The sequence below is a fragment of the Hypanus sabinus genome, chromosome 5 (assembly GCF_030144855.1).
Source record: "Hypanus sabinus isolate sHypSab1 chromosome 5, sHypSab1.hap1, whole genome shotgun sequence".
Taxonomy (NCBI): Eukaryota; Metazoa; Chordata; class Chondrichthyes; order Myliobatiformes; family Dasyatidae; genus Hypanus; species Hypanus sabinus.
In genome coordinates, this window is record NC_082710.1 from 111940345 (window position 1) to 111959746 (window position 19402).

Below are 19402 nucleotides of genomic sequence, written 5' to 3' on the forward strand. Positions count from 1 at the left end.
AGGTGCCCAGGCTCTGGACCTGATCGCTTGGGGTCTCCAAATGTCTCGTAAGATGTGCCCCCTCCCTCGTATGTCGAGCTGATCAGAGAAGTAAGAGAGGAGGAGAAGACGGTGGAGGAACGGGAGGCCTCCGTCAGCAGGGTACAGTAGTTCCCTGAGATGACCACTGATAACCCACCCGGGGAGTGGTGAAGGAGCTCCGGCTGAGATGTCCTGGATGTTATTGGCGGGTGTACCCATCCCGCACATTAAAGCTGACAGGGAGTTGGACCCCCTGAGAGGATGGACTAAGCAGAGGGGTGCAGGTGAAAGGGGTCCCTTGAGAAGTGGGGGGGGGGGGGTGACCAGTATTGCCTAACTGTGGTGCAGAGGGACAACTTAGGCGGAGTGTGAAGGATAGGAAAACCCTCGGAATGTGAGCCCCCGGGTACCTAAGCAGAGAGACCCTGTGAGGGAACAGCCTGGCGTCTCGGGGGGGGGGGGGAGACACATTTCCAGCAATAAATCAAGGAGCACCCTAAAGCAAAAGAACCTATTCCTGAAAGTTTAGTGGGGCCAAGCTCCAGCGGTATTGCTACAGATTGAGGGAGAACCATACTTGGCACCGGCTCTCAGGTTACTCTGCTGCACTGTTCGTTTTACAGCCGGTATTTGATGTATTTACCATTGACACCACTCGGTGAACTAGAGGTCTGGGGTCTTAGTACAGTAGTTACTGGTCATTGACGCTGGAGTTTTCAGAGGCAGATGTGGCAGTAGCTGAGATCCTTGATGCAATAGTGTTGGTTTGTCTGGGCGCGGTCAAGAAGGGCGAAGCTTCAATTCTTGTGGGGACGAATACTATTGTGAGGAGGCTAGTGGGAGCCTGCAAGGAGAAAGTTGGAGGGAGCTTTCTGAAAACATTGTCCATTTACCCTGTATTCCAACTGCTTTTGAGGAAGTGCATGGCTGCACTGGGCTGGATGATGAGCATAAAGGAGGGATCGTGTCGTAAACCCAGTCCAAGCCAGTTGTGCTACAGCCCGGGGAAGTAGCGAGAGTGACGGGAAACTCCAAATCTTCTGGAATGCCTAATGCCGAGGCCCTCTTGGTGGATGCTCCGGAAAACCACGAAGGGGAGTCATGCTTACCTGTTGGGGTACTGGTGAGACCCGAACTGCAGAAGCCCTCGGTTGTACAGGTGAACAGGATGACACTGAGTGTCAGGAATGCTTCAGAGTGGGAGGTCGCCATCAGGCGGAGGATGCCAAAGGCACACCTCTTCCTGGTGATGGTCATGTCTGGTGTCCCTGTGAGATGAGCCGGGGAGAAACTCTCTTTGAAAGGAGGAAAGTCATTTAACTTTGGGGACTCACCGGTACCTGGAGGTTGGAAGAAGAGATTATTAGAGAAGCTGTTGAAGGTGGAAGATGTCTTCTACTGATGAGTCTGATGTGAGTTGTTCCAAGAGCACTCGCCACACCATCTGGGTGACAGAGGACGCCCCATTCAAGTAAAGGTCGTGGTGACTGGCACCTGCAGAGGGGGAGGATGTTCAGCAGCATCTGCGGAAGTTGAAGGAAGCTGGGATCATCACTGATTCCAGAACCCCTTAAGTGTCTCCAATAGTGGTGGCCTGGAAAAAGAATGGGGAAGTACAGATGTGTGTGGACTATCTGACTCTGAACGGGCATACAATCCCCAACCAGTATACAGTCCCGAGGATCGAAGGAAGATGTGCTGTCCTGCCTGAGTGGTGTGAAGTGGCTCAGTGTGATAGACTTTCAGGAGTGGATATTACCAGATCCCCATGAGTGAGGCTAACATAGAGAAGATGGCGTTCATATGTCCACTGGGATTCCTCCAGTTCAAAAGGATGCCCCATGGCCTGTCAGGAGCCGCTGGGACTTTCCCGCATGTCATGGAGAAAACTGTGGGGGATATGAACTTGCCTGAGGTATTGGTGTATCTGGATGATCTCATAGTGTTCAGGTTCACCTTGGAAGAACAGGAAACAAGACTACTGAAGGTGCTGGGCTGCCTGAAAGCTGAAAGAGTTAAAACTTTCTCTGGACAAGTGCTGTTTCTGCAAGACACCTGTCAACTATGTTGGGCATATAGTCTCACGGAACGGAGTAGCTATAGCTCTGTCTGAGATAGAGGCAGTGACCACATGGCCAAGGCCCCAGACTCTGCACACTTAGCACTCGTTCCTTGGGTTCTGCAGGTACTGTTGGAGATTCGTGAAGGACTACTCTAAAGTGAGTCGCCCTTCTTAAATCAGCTTCGGTGTGGTTTGGGGAAGAAAGGGAGGATGAAAGGAGAGGAGGGTAAAGATTATCTTAGTCCTTCAGAGCCTTTTGGAGAAAGATGGGATGCAAAATGTGAAGAGGCCTTTCAGTTGCTGAAGGGAATCCCGATGAAAGCACCTCTGCTGGCTTTTGTGGACCCTTGGTTGCCGTATGTACTGCATACAGATGCCAGCAGAGACGGCTTAGGAGTTGTTCCGTGTCAGGATCAGGGCGCAGGGTTGAGACTCGTGTTTGTCAGCTGGAGTCTGTCACTCCCTGAGTGAAACTACCCCACACACAAATTGGAGTTCCTGGCATTGAAATGGGCTGTGGTGAATAAGCTAAGTGACTATATATATATATATGGTGTGAAATTTAAGGTGAGGACGAACAATAACCCATTAATATATCCTGACCTCAGCGAAATTAGATGCCACAGGCCATCAACCTTTTTTGCAGCATTGTCTGCCTATGATTTCAGCCTGATGCCAAGGTATTGACCGGACGTGCACATGAAGGGCTGGACAGGGAAAGAGTGTGGTAGAGCGTTGCTGCCCATGGAGTCAAAGCCATGAGCCAGTTTTCCATCACAGGAGGCAGAGGAAAAGCAAGGGCAGAATTGAGTGGTAGATCATTTGGGAGCTACTGGTGGTGCCATTCCACAAGCTTACTGCACCCTGACTGCTCTGAAGACAAAGCAGTTGACAGAATTGAGTACTGGGAAGACCTGTGTATTGATACTGTTTGATTAGCGATGGTGAAAGGGGACATGCCCAAGCAAGCAAGATGAAACACTGCAGTGTCTCTACTACTGAGAGAATGGCCCAGATTGGAGTTGAGGAACCAGATCCCATACTGGGTCACGTCACCACCGGACTGGCCCCAGTGTTCCCAGCTGGTTCTGCTTGAGAAGAATTGGAGGATCATGTTGAAGTCAGTTCATGATGATTCTGGACATTTGGGGGTTGAAAAGACCTGTGGATTGCTCAGACACCGGTTCTACTGGCCCCGAACGAAGCCAGAGGTCGAAGAGTACTGCAAGTTGTGCATTCGATGTATACAGAGGAAGATGTTGCCTGTCAGGGCTGCTCCGTTGTTCCAGAGTGCAGGACCACTTGATCTGGTGTGTATGGATTTCCTGTCAGTAGAGCCAGATGCCAGCATCATGGTGAATTCTTGCTCATTATGGGTCGCTACACCAGATATGCGTAAGCTTTCCCTACAGAGGATCAGAGGGTGTCCAGGGTGGCCGAAGTGTTATGGGAGAAGTATTAAATTCATTTTGTCCTCCCCAGGCGGATACATAGTGATCAGGGACAGAATTACGAGAGTGGGCTCACACGAGTTACTGAGCATACTTGGAGTTGAGAAGTTGAGGACTATGCCTTATCACCCACAGGGTGATCCTCAGCCTGAGAGGTTCAATTGGACCTTGCTAGACATGTTTGGAACCTTGGAGATCAGCAAAAAGGACAAGTGTTAAAATACTTGGACAGCTGGTCCACTGCTACAACTGTACCCAGAATGAAGTTACCGCGTACTCGCCGTATTATCTGATGATTGGGCATGAAGCAAGGCTACCCGTTAACCTCTGATTTGGGACTGGTGGGGAAGATCGACCGCACAAGATTTATCTGAAGTATGTGTCTGATATGAGAAGGGAGCTGAAAAAGTCTTATGAATTAGCTGCTCGGCTACCAAGCAGAATCAAGGAAATAACTGGAGGTATAATAACAGTGAGGTTCTCCCAACTCCTGCTGGGAGACCGAGTCCTCAAGGAATTTGGGGCTACCTGGGAAGCACAAGTTGGCTGAATGCTGGGTGGCCACACCCTAATTAGTGGGGAGTCGTTCCAGTTTTCTGGGTGAAAATAGAGGATGGGAATGGGCCTGGCAAAATTCCCCACCGGAACCACCTTCTACCTCTGGGACAAGAGGTGCGTGTTGACCCAAAGCCTGACCTGGACGTGGTCTCTGTGGCGACGTGGGGAGACTGAAGGACCAGCAGCGGAAGAGGTTAGACTGGCCCCCGCCCTGGAATGGGATATGGACTTGGAGGATGAGGAAATGGGGGTGTGGTATATGCTGCCTTTTGCTAACTCCTCCCTAATTGAGCAAAAGATTCCCAACCCTTCTCACACCAAGGCAGGTGAAATCAGGGGGAATATCTGTGGACAGGCAGGTTTGCAGCTCGACCATAAAGGGGGGCTGGGCTCTAAAGTAACTGGGAACGAAGCTGAGCTTAGCCCAATGGCAGAGGGGCCGGAGTTGCTGGAAAGCACGATTAATAGACGGAGTAATACACGAGTGATAGACGGGGAGGCCTCGCCATATGGGCCAGAAGTATCCCAAGGAGTGTCTGAAAATGAAGAAGTAGGTGATGGGAAAAGGAGGTCTCAAAGAGTCAGGAGACCCTTAGATAGGCTGAACAGTGTAGCACCGGGTGAACTGAGGGTTGTGACTATCCCCCTAGTGAGATATGTCACTACCATTTACAAATGGTAGGTTCTGATAACACATAATTTCTTTGAAAATGATGTTATTAACGATGGGATGACAAATTGTCTCAAAGTCATGAGGACATGACTATTTGTGGTGGTGGGGAGGGAGTGACTGTGATAGAGTATAATGCCCTGGTTCGCATCTTTGCTGTAATGCTGTAGGTATTTCATTTAGCAGCTTGGTGAGAGCTACTGTTCTGCTTTCAGCCTGTTTGGGTTACTGTTGAAGATACGGGATGTTGTGGAATGGGTGCCATCCAATTAGCGGGAGGTTTTCTTGGTGACGGTCAGTAAGGTTAGTCTTAGGTTTTTGTTTGGCGGGAGCTGAAGAGAGAGGACACTGGGGAGAACCAGTTGTAGAGTACAGTTGGTGGGAGACAACAAAAGTAGGCCTCCTTTTCAATAAGGACAGCTGGTGAACCCCTTGTACTTACGAACTGTTAGCCTGACGTCAGTAGTAGGGATGTCACTGGGGAAACTATGAGGTATTGCACCGATTGGACCAACCAGGGTAGGTCTTACACAGTGAATGGTATGGTGTGTGGTAGAACAAAGGATTGTGGCAGAATAAAGGGAACTGGGAACACAGGTCCATAATTTGTTGAAAGTGGTGTCACAGGTATATGGGGTGGTAAAGAAAGCTTTTAGCACATTGGTTTTTGTAAATCAATGTACTCAGTATAGGAGATAGGATGCTATTTTTAAGTTGTATGACTTGTTGGTGAGGCCTGATTTGGAGTATTGTGTGTAGTTTTAGTCACCTACCTACAGGAAAGATGTAAACAAGGTTGAAAGAGTCCAGAGAAAATTTACAAGGATGATGCTGGATCTGGAGGACCTGAATTTTAAGGAAAGATTGAATAGATTAGGACTATATCCTTTAGAACATAGATGATTGAGAGGAGATTTGATAGAGGTATGCAAAATTATGAGGGGTATTAATAGAGTAAATGCAAGCAGGCTTTTTCCACCGAGGTGGCGAGCCAGAGGTCATGGGTTAAGGGTGAAAGGTGAGAAGTTTAAGGGGAAACTTCTTCACTCAGAGGGTCAGAGTGTAGAATGAGCTGTCAGCACAAGTGGTGCACAGTAGCTGAATTTCAATGTTTAAGATTAATCTGTAGAAGATTAATTTTCTCTGTAGATCATCTGATTATGTATTGTCATTAAATTGTGCTAGTTAACATGATAACACATACAATAACGTTTCGTTTCACAAACTTATTCATAGAAGCAAAACTGCGGTGTTGACAGATGACAGAATTCGAACAATGAATGAGGTAATCTCAGGAATGCGAATCATCAAGATGTATGCATGGGAGAAATCCTTTACAACTTTGATTACCCAAATTAGAAAGTAAGTTTTGAACAATGTATTGACATTTGAAAACATCAATGCTCATCCAGTAAATATTGATTATTTGTCTGACAGTTTTACATCATTTATTTATAAAGTATTATGGATTTGAAACTTCATTTTAAGAAATGTTTAACATTTTAAAAGAATGTTAATAATAAGCCAATTGAATGATACAGCTTGGAAACAGAATGTTGGCAGAACTCATCCATGCCAACCAAGGTGCCCACCCAGGTTGGTCACGCTTGCCTGTGTTTTGCTAGATCTCTGGACCTTGCCTATCCATGGATGTGTATAGTCATTGAAATGCTGTTGCTATACCTGCCTCAATCATTTTCTAATTGAGAGGATCAATCAACCATTCTGATCTCCTCATACAACCTTCTACCATCACTCTCTACCATCAAGCAAATTATGTATCTACTTAGCTAGCTCTCCCTAAGTCGTGTGATCAAATCTTCTGGATTAGTCAACCATGCGGGACTTTGCTAAAGTCCTTTTAGCCAATGTACATTGCCCTACCTTCTTCTACCATCTTGGTTATCTCTTTGAAACGCTCTTTAGAGATTTGTCAGATATGATTTCCCATGCACAAAAGTGTGCTGATTACCCTTAATTAGACCTTGCCTATCCAAATGTTGATTGATCCTGTTTCCCAGAATCCTCTCCAGTAATTTACCATCGCTAATGGGAGACGCAGTGGCATGTACTTCATGGCTTGGTTTTTGCTGCCCTTCTTAAATAACGGTACAACATTAGTCATTCTTCTGTATTCAGAATCAGAATAAGGTTTATTATCACTGATGTATGTTGTGAAATTTACAGGTGACAATAAATCTGATACTGATCCCCTTTCAAATATTTTAATAAATAAATCTCAGTGTATAACAACCATGGCATGTATTAGATTTTGTTGTCCTTAAATGATGGGTTTATGTCTCAGATACACCCATTAGCTTTTCTGTAAATTATCCCCCCCCCCATTGAGAATAATGGCTGCCAAGTTTACTAACCCCTCGCTTATTCAGCCATTTAGTAATAAGTATCAACAGATAATCATAGCATAGTAGCCCTTCAGAAGATGGTAGACAGGACCTTGGGGAAAACAGATTGGGAGCAGTTGCTTGCGGTTAAAATAATAGCTGAAAAGTGTGAATATTTTGAGAGGTGATGGTAAGGGTGAAGGGTAACAATGGCATGATTCAGAAACCTTGGATGAAAAGAGATGTTGAATGTTTGATCAAGAGAGAAAGAAGAAACAAGAAACATGACAGGTATAGGCAGCTAGGACCAAGAGAGAGTCTTGAAGAATATAGTGTTGAAGAGAACTTAGAGAATATTTTGGGATTCTCCTTAACCTTACATGCTAAGGACTGCTTTTCGCCCTTCTAATATATATGAAGTGCATCAGAAAGCAGAAAGTAGCCAGGGAAACAATGCTGGTGATAAAACGATAGAGAAGTTCATGGCTGTTGATTATGTTGCTCAGTTTGTCTGGAGCCTGTTTGGCATGAACCTGAATAGAATGTACACCGCTTCAAAGATCTGATCAGATTGGTTCTCAAACTAACTGGCACTGATAGCCAGAGAGGTCTCTGAGCCGAAGAGCAAACCCCTACCCCTGCTGCATGTTGAATCAGTCTGAACCTGGCAGGACCTGCTTGGAAGAGGAGATTGGGCAAGCATTTGAAGGAAAGGGGAATAGAGTATTTTAGATGAGGAAGGGTAGGATGAGGTTTGCGGAGAACAAATGACAAAGTGGCTTCTCTCTGAGCTATGTATCCTCTCATACGGAGTATGATTCCTTTGTAATTTGGATTCTTTTTTATGTAAGAGAGGAAGAAGCTATTCCTGACTCATTGAGTGTGTACCTTCAGGGTTCTATATCTCCTTCCTGATGGTAGCAATGAGAACAAGGCTTTACCTGGGTGATGGGGGTCATAATGTTGGACGCCGCCTTTTTGAGGCATCACTCCTTAAAGATGTCCTGGGTGCTACGGAGGCTTCTGCTCATGATGGAGCTGACTAAGTTTACAACTGTCTGCAGCTTACTTTGATCCTTTGCAGTGCCTCCCCACACCAGACAGTTAGAATAGTCTCCATGATACATGAGTAGGAAGTTTTGCTGCTTTTTTTTATTTTGGAGACATACCATATCTCAAATTCCAAATTAAATACAGCGACTGTTGTGCCTTCTTTGTAGCTGCATCATTAAGTGGGGTCCAGGTCAGGTCCTCAGAGATCCAATAATTTGAAATTGCTCACTCTCTCCACTTCTGATCTCTCAGTGAGGACTGATGTGTGTTCCCTCTTCTTACCCTTTATGAAGTCCTCAATCAGCTCTTTGGTCTTACTGACGTTGAGTGCAAGGTTGTTGCTGTGACACCACTCAACAAGCTGATACATATCATCCTATACATCCTCTCATTTCCATCTGAGATTCTGCCAACAATGGTTGCATCATTAGCAAATTTATAGATGGTATGTGAGCTGCACCTAGCCACACCTAGAGCAGTCAATTAAACACACATTCCTCAGGTGTGCCGGTGTGGATTGTCAGGAGGATGGAGATGTTATTTCCAATCTGCGCAGTGCCCTCTGCTTAGGAAGTCGAGGGTTCAGTGCGGAGGGAGTTTCTGAGGCCCAGGTTCTGGAGCTTTATGATCAGAACTATAGGAGTGATTTTGTTAAATGCTGAGCTGTAGCCAGGTGTCCCCCCATCACCACTACTTTATCTGTTCCTGTTAGAGTCACCTGATGTACAGACACTACTGTGTTTAACATTGCTTTTATGACATACAATCAATCTATGCATATATGCTATTTTATGTGTTTGTATTTACCTTTTTTTTGTCTATGATGTGTGTCTTTTTTTGCTGTGCTGCACGGATCCCAAGTAACAATTATTTTGTTGCCCATTTTTGTACTGGAAATTGCATTAAACAGTCTTAAATACTGCATTTTAAATCTTAAAAAATAAAACCTTCATCCACTTGTCAATTTGAGATTATTGTCATGTGCACAAGAATGGTGAGATTCATGGAGTCATGGAAAGGTACAGCACAGAAATAGGCCCTTTGGCCATCTAACTCATGCCAAGCCATTTAAACTGCTGACTCCCAACAACCTGCACCAAGACCATAGCCCTCCATACCTCTCCCATCCAAGTAGTTATCCAAACTTCTCTTAAATGTTGAAATTGATCTTGCATGTACTACTTGTGCTGGCAGGTCATTCCACACTCTCATGACCCTCTGAGTGAAGGCGTTTCCCTTCATGTTCCCCTTAAACTTCTCACCTTTCACCCTTAACCTATGATCTCTGGTTGTGGTCCCACCCAAGCTCAGTGGAAAAAGCCTGCTTGCATTTACCTCTCTTAATTTTATATCCCTCTATCAAATCTCCTCTCAATCTTCTACATTCTAAGGAATTAAGTTTTAACCTATTCAATCTTTCCTTATGACTTGGAACCTCCGGTCCTGACAACATACTTATAAATTTTTTCTCTACTCTTTCAACCTTATTGATATCTTTCCTGTAGGAAGGTGACCAAAACTGCACAGGATACTCCAAATTGGGCCTTACCAATGTCTTAAACAACTTCAACATAACATCCTATCTCCTAATTAGATTTATGAAGGCCAAAGGGCCCAGAGCTTTCTTTACGACCCTATCTACCTGTGCACCACTTTATGGATGTATTCCTTTGTTCTACTCCACACCTCAGTGCCCTACTGTTCACTGTGTAAGACCTACCCAGGTTGGTCCTACCAAAGTGCAAAATCTCATGCTTGTCTGCATTAAATTCCATCTGCCATTTTTCAGTACATATTTTCATCTGGTCCAGATCCCACTGCAAGCCATGACAGCCTTCCTCACTGTCCAATACACCCCCAATCTTGGTGTCATCCACAAATTTGCTGATCCAGTTCACCACATTATCATTCAGATTATTGATATAGATGAAAAACAACAATGGACCCAGCACCAATCCCTGCAGCACACCACTAGTCCCAGGCTTCCCGTCAAAGAGGCAACCACCAGTTACTAGCACTTTCAGGCTTTTCCCACAAAGCCAACGTCCAGTCCAGTGTACTACTTGATCCTGAATGCAGGGTGATGGTACCTTCTTGACCAACCTCTCATGTGGGACCTTGCGTCCTTGGGATATTGAAATATGGCTGGTTGGTGACCCCTGGGAGTGGGTTTCATCACTGCAAAGAATGGAAGTTCGAGAGTGGCTCTCAGTGAGGGTCTTTGATAGAACTTTAAAAAGAGAAGAGGGAAACATTAAAGGTAGAAGTAAGCTGTTTCTGCAGATGAGCTTGGAGAAATCGCTGACTAGAGCCATCATAGCTCCACCGCATTGCCACTTCAGTTCTGCCCACAGCAGAACAACATTGGCTATCCTGTAATCCTCTGGTACCTCACCTGATGCTAAAGATGATTTACATACCTCTGCTCGAGCCCCAGCAATTTCTGCACTTCCTCCCGCAAGGTCTGAGTTTTTCAGTGTAATGGAAAGCTTGCAGCACCGCTGCAAGGTATGTAGGTACAGATAACAACACAGAGTATAAATTATACCAATCATGACAAAGCAAGACCTTAATGCAAAAGAAACAAAGACACCTATACTTCCTTCATCTTGAGAATGAGGATAAACGGGCACAGGGATATTTTTTAGCATTGCAGTGTCCCCCAAAATATTAATGGACTATCCAGATGTCAAAAATCTACTCCTGGCAGAAACTTACCAAGCAACTCTGTTGTCTTGGGGAGCCTCCACGGTCTTGGCCATATAGGACCCTTGACCCCTCGGACAAAATGCTGCCAGTTAAACTGGCTTCGGACTCACCAACCACTATGCTGTCCATCGCCATCACTGTTGGAGCTGCCCTGGTGTTTGCCACAGTCGTGCTTGCTTTAGCCACGTGCCCTTTGAGGGCTGGCTCTTGAATTCACAGCCATGTGATGAAGTGGAGACAGCTGTGGAACATTGCGATGGATTTCAGTAGCAAGCATTTAAGCCTGAATGCCATGGCATTTGGCTGCCGTTACCAGCAGTGTTCTTTGATTAAGGTCACATTAGAAAATCCAAAACCAGGAATTTGGAAAGTAATGTGAGAGATCAGTAGCTTTAACAAAACCATTGATAGTGTCAGCAAAGTTCGGAAACAGCTTTGTTGCTTATCTGTGGCTTTCTTATATCGTAGACAAGGCTTGTTCTGCTCACTCATATGAAAGAAGCCCCTCATGCAAGGCCCTGGCATTCTGCAGAGCTTTACTCAATGATTTGTGGAAGCTCCTTCTGGGAGGTATATGTGGGCCGACACTGGGAGTGGAGATGGCATGGCATGCCATACTCCAGTATTTCTGGGCCATGAAACCACTTTCTGTACTCTGTCTTGGTACTTAGTGTTCCAGGAGCTTCTACCCATATGACTGAACTAATCTCATATGTTGACCACTGAATATCCCCCGCATTGTTTGTTTTTTTTAAAAAAATTCATACTCTGTGTTCTGATCTCAGTCCCAAGTCTCTTATCAACCAGGAAAATCTGTGAATCCAGGTTCACAGAACTGAAGTTTCTGTGCTCAGTTCCTGCAGAAAGCTGTCTGGAATCCTCCCGCTGTGAATACACAGACGCTGCCTTAAATGAATCACTTGCTTGCACAGAAGCTATTCATTGACATGCATTTTAGTCAAACAACGTGGGAATGCGTGCTTTTGATCCGCCAAGTTCACACCAACATTTGAACACCACTTGCATTAATTCTACTATAATCCCATTTCATTCTCATCAGCCCTTTTCAGTGTCTACCTCTGATCAACACTGGGGGACTTTACAGCGGCCAGTCAGCTGATGCTGGAGGGAGAACCAGGAAGCCAGTATGGGTAGAAACTGGATATGTAACAGACTGGAAAGATTTACTAAATTGGCATTTTTCTGATCCTTGGATTAAAAAAAATCAGAAGCCTGTTTGATCTTAATTCCATGATGAGTGATGAGGAAGGACACTAATCAGGCTCAGCGGTGTGATCATAAATAGATCTGCTTCTGAGGGAGAGGGTTAAGGAAGGACATTGAATGAAGACAACAAGAAAGAAAGTAATTTTTCAGAGAGACAGCATGGCAACAGGCCTTTCATCTCACTGAGTCAGCACCAACCATCAACCACTGATGGTTTTGATGGTCCTGACGAAGGGACTCAGCCGGAAATGTCGACAATGCTTCTCCCAATAGATGCTGCCTGACCTGCTGATATTCTTTATTGAATGTTAACCCTGCTTTACTTTATACCACCCACATTCTCACCAACGCCCTCCAGTTTCTAATATTTGCCCACGCACGTGGGGCAAATTAGAGTGGCCAGTTAACCAGCCAACCTACACAATTTTGGGATGGGAGCAAACTGAAGAACCTGGAGGAAACCCAGATAGTCCCAGGGAGAATGTACGAACTCCGCTTAGACGCGCGCTGAGTTCGTGGTTGGACCTGGTCTCTAAGACAGCAACTCCACTTGTGTCACCACTTTGCCTACAGCTTGTACAGGTATTTGTAGTTTTGTAGAAAGTGTTCTTGGATTATTTATGGGATTGGTTTTAGCATGGGGAGTCGGCAACATGATGTATGTAAATAAGTTCGTATTTTGTGCCCTTATGGATGGTGTTCCATATGGTTGTGCTCATAAAGTATGAAATACTTGCACTCTCATTAATAAAACCCAAGTATGTACTTAAAGCAGATAAAGCATTGCTGAAATACATATGGATTTCTGAAAAAAATTTAGTTTTGTTAACAGTAGAGTTCCTCTGCTGAGTGTTAGATCTTAAATAAACCTTTTAATAGTAACATACTTAAGTAATTTTGTGGGAAACAAACAGTTATGTTTTCTATATTTCAGGAAGGAGATTGCCAAGGTCCTACAAAGCTCTTACCTGCGTGGCTTGAACATGGCCTCATTCTTTGTAGCAAGCAAGATAATAGTATTTTTCACCTTCCTGGTGTACGTGCTACTTGGCAACACTATCACAGCAAGCCGTGTGTTTGTTACAGTGTCATTGTACGGCGCTGTGAGACTCACAGTCACCTTATTCTTCCCAGCAGCTATTCAGACTGCTTCTGAGGGAATGATCAGCATAAGAAGGATAAAGGTAAGTCAAGTATTGAAAATAAAAGCTCATAGTAATTTTTCTCCACAAATGCAAATTTATTGCTTTGAGTTTTCATGGGTACGATAAAAGATATTAGATATTGTACAGAAAACAAATACCCCACAAGTTACGGTGGTGAAGATATAATGAGTATTTTGTGAGCAGAAGTTTAGAGACATAATTTATAAAAATACTCTACTAAGAGCATTGCAGTTGGAATAGGCAGTTTGACCTCCTATTTATGCAGGCTAACCTTTATCCGAACTCTGGTTTTCTTCGATTCCATGATGTAAATAGCTTTATCTAACAGTTTACTGATCTCAGATTTGTAGTTTTGAATTAATCTAGTCATTTTTAAGTGAAATGCTCTGGTTTCCGCAGACTGAAGGAGTGCTGCTTGAAGTTGCTTTGGTGTGGCTCCAACATTGATTTTCAACACAAGGATATCCACACAATGTCACTGTCTATCCTTTTAAATGGTTCAACCAGAGTGTGTAGCACGGAGTGCAGCTTTTACAGAATGTAAAGATAGGAGTTTATTGTGCCAGGGAAATTGCTGATGAGGGAGAGATTCATTTTTATAGACAAAAGATCAAATTAGTAGCTGATAACCTAATTAACCAGGAAAGCAGTTAAACGTTTTGTAAGTGATGACCTGGGCAAGGAGTTGCATATTAATTCTTCTCGTAACTAGAGGCTTGACAGATTTATTCGTCACCCAGAATGTACTCCCTGTGCCAAATGGGAAATACAGACTGTTTCTCTCATCCAGAACAACATGTTCAGGCAGTGTTGCCCACCGATAAAAATGCAAGATTCAGATATTGGGCATGGAGCAACATTTTAGTTATGTGGAGAGCTGAGGGTGGGTGCCAATGGTAGCATAGCAGTTAGCGCTATGCTGTTGCAGCTTGGGGCGGACCTTGGACTTTAATTCCAGCGCTGTCTGTACGTCCACTTTGTGACTGCATGCATTCTCCGAGTGCTTTGGTTTCCTCCTATGTTCTAAAGACCTACAGGTTAACTGGTCTTTGTAAATTGTCCCATGATTAGGCTAGGATTAAATGGGGGGGAGGGGGTTGCTGAATAGGGCACTTGTTGTGCCGGAAGGACCTGTCTGCTCTGTATCTCTAAATAAATAAAGAAATAAAACTATGCGGACAATCGGATGTTATGGTTTCTCTGCAGCTTGTTTACTTTTTACAAGGACAGTCACAGACACACAACCCAGAGTCAAGATGGATTCAGTCAATGAAAGACACCAGTGAGTCGCTCGCTGGTTTAAACTTTCAGTAGCCGCAAAGGGGTGAGTTGAGATTGATCCTGAGTATTGATAAATGACTCTCACAAGTTTGCTGCAACTAGAAGAAGTTTGCAGAGAGGAGAGGAGAGGAAGGTTTGAAACAGAAGAAACCTAATGACAAAGAGAGCACTGTTTGGACTCTCTCTCTAAGTAGCCCTTGGGGGTGAGGTTATTTCCATTCGGCTACGAAAGTGTGATTGTCACTTAGTTAATCCACAGGAGTGGTGAGGGGAGACCTTTGTGAATACCACGTGTGTGTTTACCCTTTGTCTGGGTGTAGTAGTTCACTGAAGAAAGGCACCCCTGTGACAGATCACTGTTGGAGTTATTTCATATGTCGTTTAACTGGATAAGTGGCTATCATGTTGTGTGTGATTGGGGTAACCTTGTGGAATCTACCGGTGTGTCGACACTTGCTTGGGTGGTGGTTCCCTTGAAGATAGTCCCCTTTGTGATAAGCTACTGTTGGTGATAATCAATTCGTGGATTCTATTTGAGTATCCTGTGGCCACCACTTTGAGATGTCCTGCAGCTGAATTCGGGTGTGGTACCACTTGTGCTGAAAGGATATTTGTTGAAGATCACTGTCAGTGATACTTGGTGTGTGGAGTGGAACAACTTCGGAGATAAAACCTATTGTTATTTTGTATTGTTGTCGTGGAATCTGTGGAATATCAACGTAATTGCCTTCTCACAACATTCGCCTTTGGATTACAAACATCTCACATTAATTAACCTGTGCATCTGAACTGGACTTTTCTTACATACCATCGTAAGACTGTTACTCTTGCCACCTGAGCTTAAATAAGTTTGGGAATTTTAGTTTTACACCAATATATGCATAACACCATTAAATCTTGAGTTACCTGGTTTAACTTACTATGTGACGTAGTTACTAATAAAAGTGTTTTGTTAACAACAAAACAAGACAATATAAATACATTTTTATTGGTAATTGGCTTGTGTTTTGTGAATTTAACAGGAATTTTTGATTCTCGAAGAAATTAAGAAACCCAATGAAGACGTGAATAACCGTGAAAATGAGTATTCAGTTCACTTACAAGATCTCACATGCTATTGGGACAAGGTAAAATGAAAACATAAAATGGAATCTTTTTTGAAATTTAATCTGACTTTTTCCTTGGAACTACTTATTCATTAAAAGTTTTTCTCAAATTCTTTCTTCCCTGTTTCAATGATGTTGACAACTGGCTCACCTGTATGTGAGGGATATTTGGCTTTATGTTAACCTGGTTGCTGTGCAGGATTAGCAGGAAACCTGTTAAAGTATCCATTGATGGATTACTAGTAAGTTATAGTTACTGACTTGCCCTAACTCCACCCCCCACCCCCACCCTCCAAGAATATCTGTGGGAACCTTCAGTATGGTGATGGGAATGAAAAGGAAGAGGTCCTCTTTTTTTTTCCCTCACCCTCCCTAACTCCTCCAATCCCCTGTCCCTCCAAATCACATGCTCTGTTTTTCCTCATTTCTTCTTTTCCTTTTCCTGTCCCTTTCTCTGAAGCTGCTTACTGTTAAGGTGATACATTGCAGGGCTTTATTCCTCAGGGTTGTTCTGAAGTTGGCAGGACCTGCACAGGGCTCTGAGGAATGTGTAGTTCAGCAAGTGACGTAGGGTTACAAGTACATAATTTCCTGAAACTGGCGACGGGACTAGACAAGGTGGTGAAGAAGCCACGTGCCGTGCTTTCCTTTGTTAGACGGGGCATTGAGTGCGAGAGCTTTGATGTCATACTGCAGCAATGGGGAGATTGTACCTGGAGTGTTATGTGTGATTCTGGTCACTAGGGTAGTGGGTAGCATAATGCTTTACAATGCCAGCGTTCTTGCCACTGGTTGTAAGGGATTTTCACGTCCTCCCCATGATCACGTGGGTTTCCTCCGGCTGCTCCGATTTTCTCCCATATTGCAAAGACTTGTGGATCAGTAAGGGTTAGTAAGTTGCGAGCATGCTACTTTGGTGCCAGAAGCATGGCAACATTTGCGGAGAGTCCTAGCCTAACCTCGGAGTGTGTTGGTTGTTGACACAAATGGCGCATTTCACTGTCTAATCTAATCTAACTATTCTACAGAAAAGAAACATTAAGATAGAGAGAATTCAGAAAAGATTCACAAGGATGCTGCTGGGATTGGAGGGCGTGAGTTAGAAGGAGAGACGGATTGGGTGGGGATTGTTTTCCTTGGAGCAAAGGATGCTGACAGATTTACACAATCATATGTGGCAGAGGTAAGGTTGATTGTCAGTCTTTTTCCCCCAGACTCAAGGAGTCTAAAACTAGAAGGCATTAGTTTAAGTTGAGAGGGGGAAGCTTTAAAGAGGAACTGTGGGGACAGATGGCTCTGTAGAAGTGATGCTGATCAGAGAAAATTGGAGAAAGTACTGTGCCATTCCTCAGCATCCAACATTCCTGTGAAAAACAGCCAAAGCCTAACCAGTCTCTCCGTGTAACTCAAGCCCTCCAATCCAGTAATGTCCTGTGAACCTCTACTGCATGTGCCAGTTGCTGTAATCAATGCCCTGACCAATGAAGGGATACATGAAAAGTCTCTACCATGCTGTCTACTGGTGTCATCACTTTCAGGGAGCAATGTACTTGTACTCCGAGGTCTCTCAGTTCTGCAGCTCTCTCCCCGGCCACGCCATTTACTGTGTAGGTCCCTGCCCTGATTTCACCACACTTGCTCCATTCGCTGGTTCTTGGCTCACCTCCTCCTTCATTTGGATTCTCTTGTAATCGTAGATTCATTAAATCAGTGAATTATACAGAGTGGGGAAAGGGCCTTCAGTCCAACCTGTCCTGCAAATCAAGTTGCTTATGTGGGCTGGTACCAATTGCTTATGTGTGGCTGAATTCCCTCTAAGCTTTTCCTGTCCAAATTGTCCAAATGTCTTTTAAATATTGCAATTGTACCCACTTCCCAAGTCCTATTATAAATTCTGCTCTGCTGCACTAAGACCTGTTTTCTTGCTGAAGTTTATACCTCATTGATAACCTCTGTAAATAATTTCCAATTGTTGCTTTCAGTGCAATGCCAAGAGAGCTGATGGGCACAAATAGGTCACAACCCACTGTCTGTAGAAGTGTGTAAAAGTGAATTGGTCTCTTCACAAGCTCTAATGTCTTTGTAAGTTTTATTGATCAACAACCTATTTTTACTTGGTAATTCTATTTCTTGCAACTTCTGATCTTGAAGACATCTTACCATTCTCACAATTAATTCCAGACTTCCAATTATTTGCTTGCTTGCTTAATTGTTTCAGAACCTGTGTGCCTACAGGGTTCATCACTGCTTTGATTTAATTACTTATCTCTTTCACCTGAACTACATTAATCATTTCATGTTTCTCAACTACATGTCTGGGATATGCTCTTCAGTATAAATTTGTGTTGCTTCACTCACAACTAATCATATGCATACATCTGTGTCATCCCGGTTTCCTGCTACATGTTTCATAACGCTTGGAATGCGCCGTCAGAGATGTTGACGGAGGCAAATTTGATCTAAGGCTCATAGATAGGTACATGAGTTTGCAGGAAGTGAAAAGATATGGACACTGTGATGGCAGAAGAGACTAATTGGGCTCTTGATAACTAATTTAGTTAGTTCTGCATCACGGGCTGAAGAGCTTTGCTCCTGTGCTGTACTATTTGAGGCAATAGTCAGCTATAGAAAGATGAGGCCAGTCATTTCCCTGAGGAGCATAAAGGATGTAGGAATACACGTAAGGAGAAAATTAACAGCGGATGATCGTCCTAGTCGCTATTCTTGTGATTGCAACGCCCTGTTGGACACTGTTAATATTGGCGAGCAACGGTGACGACAGTGAGGTTAGCTGCACGGCCTCGGTTGTAGAAAGGACCAGGTCTCAAGCCGTGGTGTGGCTTTTACGCAGCTGCCCAGGAGGGAGGTGTCTGAGTTGGTGCACTCCACCGGAGGTAGGGTGGTGTGGTGTGGTATCCAAGCTAAAATCATTGCTGCCCATGAGTGTTAGCTTGGCAGAAGTCAAACTGTTTAGTTATTGACTGCTAATACATTCATGGACTCAGGGTCTTGGGCTATATTTGTCTTTTGTGGGACTGTTTTTACTGATATCTAATCTGTGCTTGATATATATACATGCTGTATTTGCCTTGTACAATGTCTGACTGTTGGTGGTGTGTTTTGCTCCTTGGTCCTGGAGTAACACTGTTTTGTTTGGCTGTATTCATGTATGGTTGAATGACAATTAAACCTGAACTTAGCCAAAGGTGGACGTTAGATATCCTGAAGAACGGTTGGCCTGAAATGTCAACTGTTTTCTCTTTCCTATAGATGCTGCCTGACCTGCTGAGCTCCTCCAGCATTTTGTGTGTGTTGCTTTGTGTTTCTAGCATCTGCAAATTTTCTCATGTATTAGATATGCCTGGCAGATAAGATGAAGGAGAATCCTAAAAGAATACTTAAGTACACTAAGAACGAAAAGGGAGCTAGGGAGCGAGTAAGATCCCTTAGAGATTGATGTAGTAAACAGGAGAAATTGGCGAGGTCAAAAATATTCTGATCATCTGTATGTACTGCGAAGGAGGTCATTAGAAGTTTGTGAGTTCAGGAGAGGGAACAGTGATGGTTTGGTGCACTTTATCATTAGAAAGGAATAAGTACTGAAGTTTCTGAAATTCATAATGGTGAATAAATCCCTGGGGCCTGATCAGACCTGTCCCAGGTTATTAATGGGAAACAAGGGAAGAGATTGCTGGGACTTGGCAGAGATTTTTGTAACCTGATTCTGCACAGGAGGAATGTAAATATGCCTTT

At 44.0% G+C, this 19402-nt stretch overlaps 1 protein-coding gene across 5 annotated transcripts in view; it reads left to right on the forward strand.

The window, feature by feature from the left end:
- Positions 1-19402, forward strand: part of abcc4 (ATP-binding cassette, sub-family C (CFTR/MRP), member 4) — a 268298-nt gene that overhangs the window by 66164 nt on the left and 182732 nt on the right. For all 5 annotated transcript variants that reach the window (XM_059970351.1, XM_059970353.1, XM_059970354.1 and 2 more), the window contains 3 exons: positions 5999-6124; positions 13031-13280; positions 15566-15670. In XM_059970351.1, the coding sequence (XP_059826334.1) occupies positions 5999-6124; positions 13031-13280; positions 15566-15670 (481 nt within the window). The remainder of the gene's footprint in view (positions 1-5998; positions 6125-13030; positions 13281-15565; positions 15671-19402) is intronic.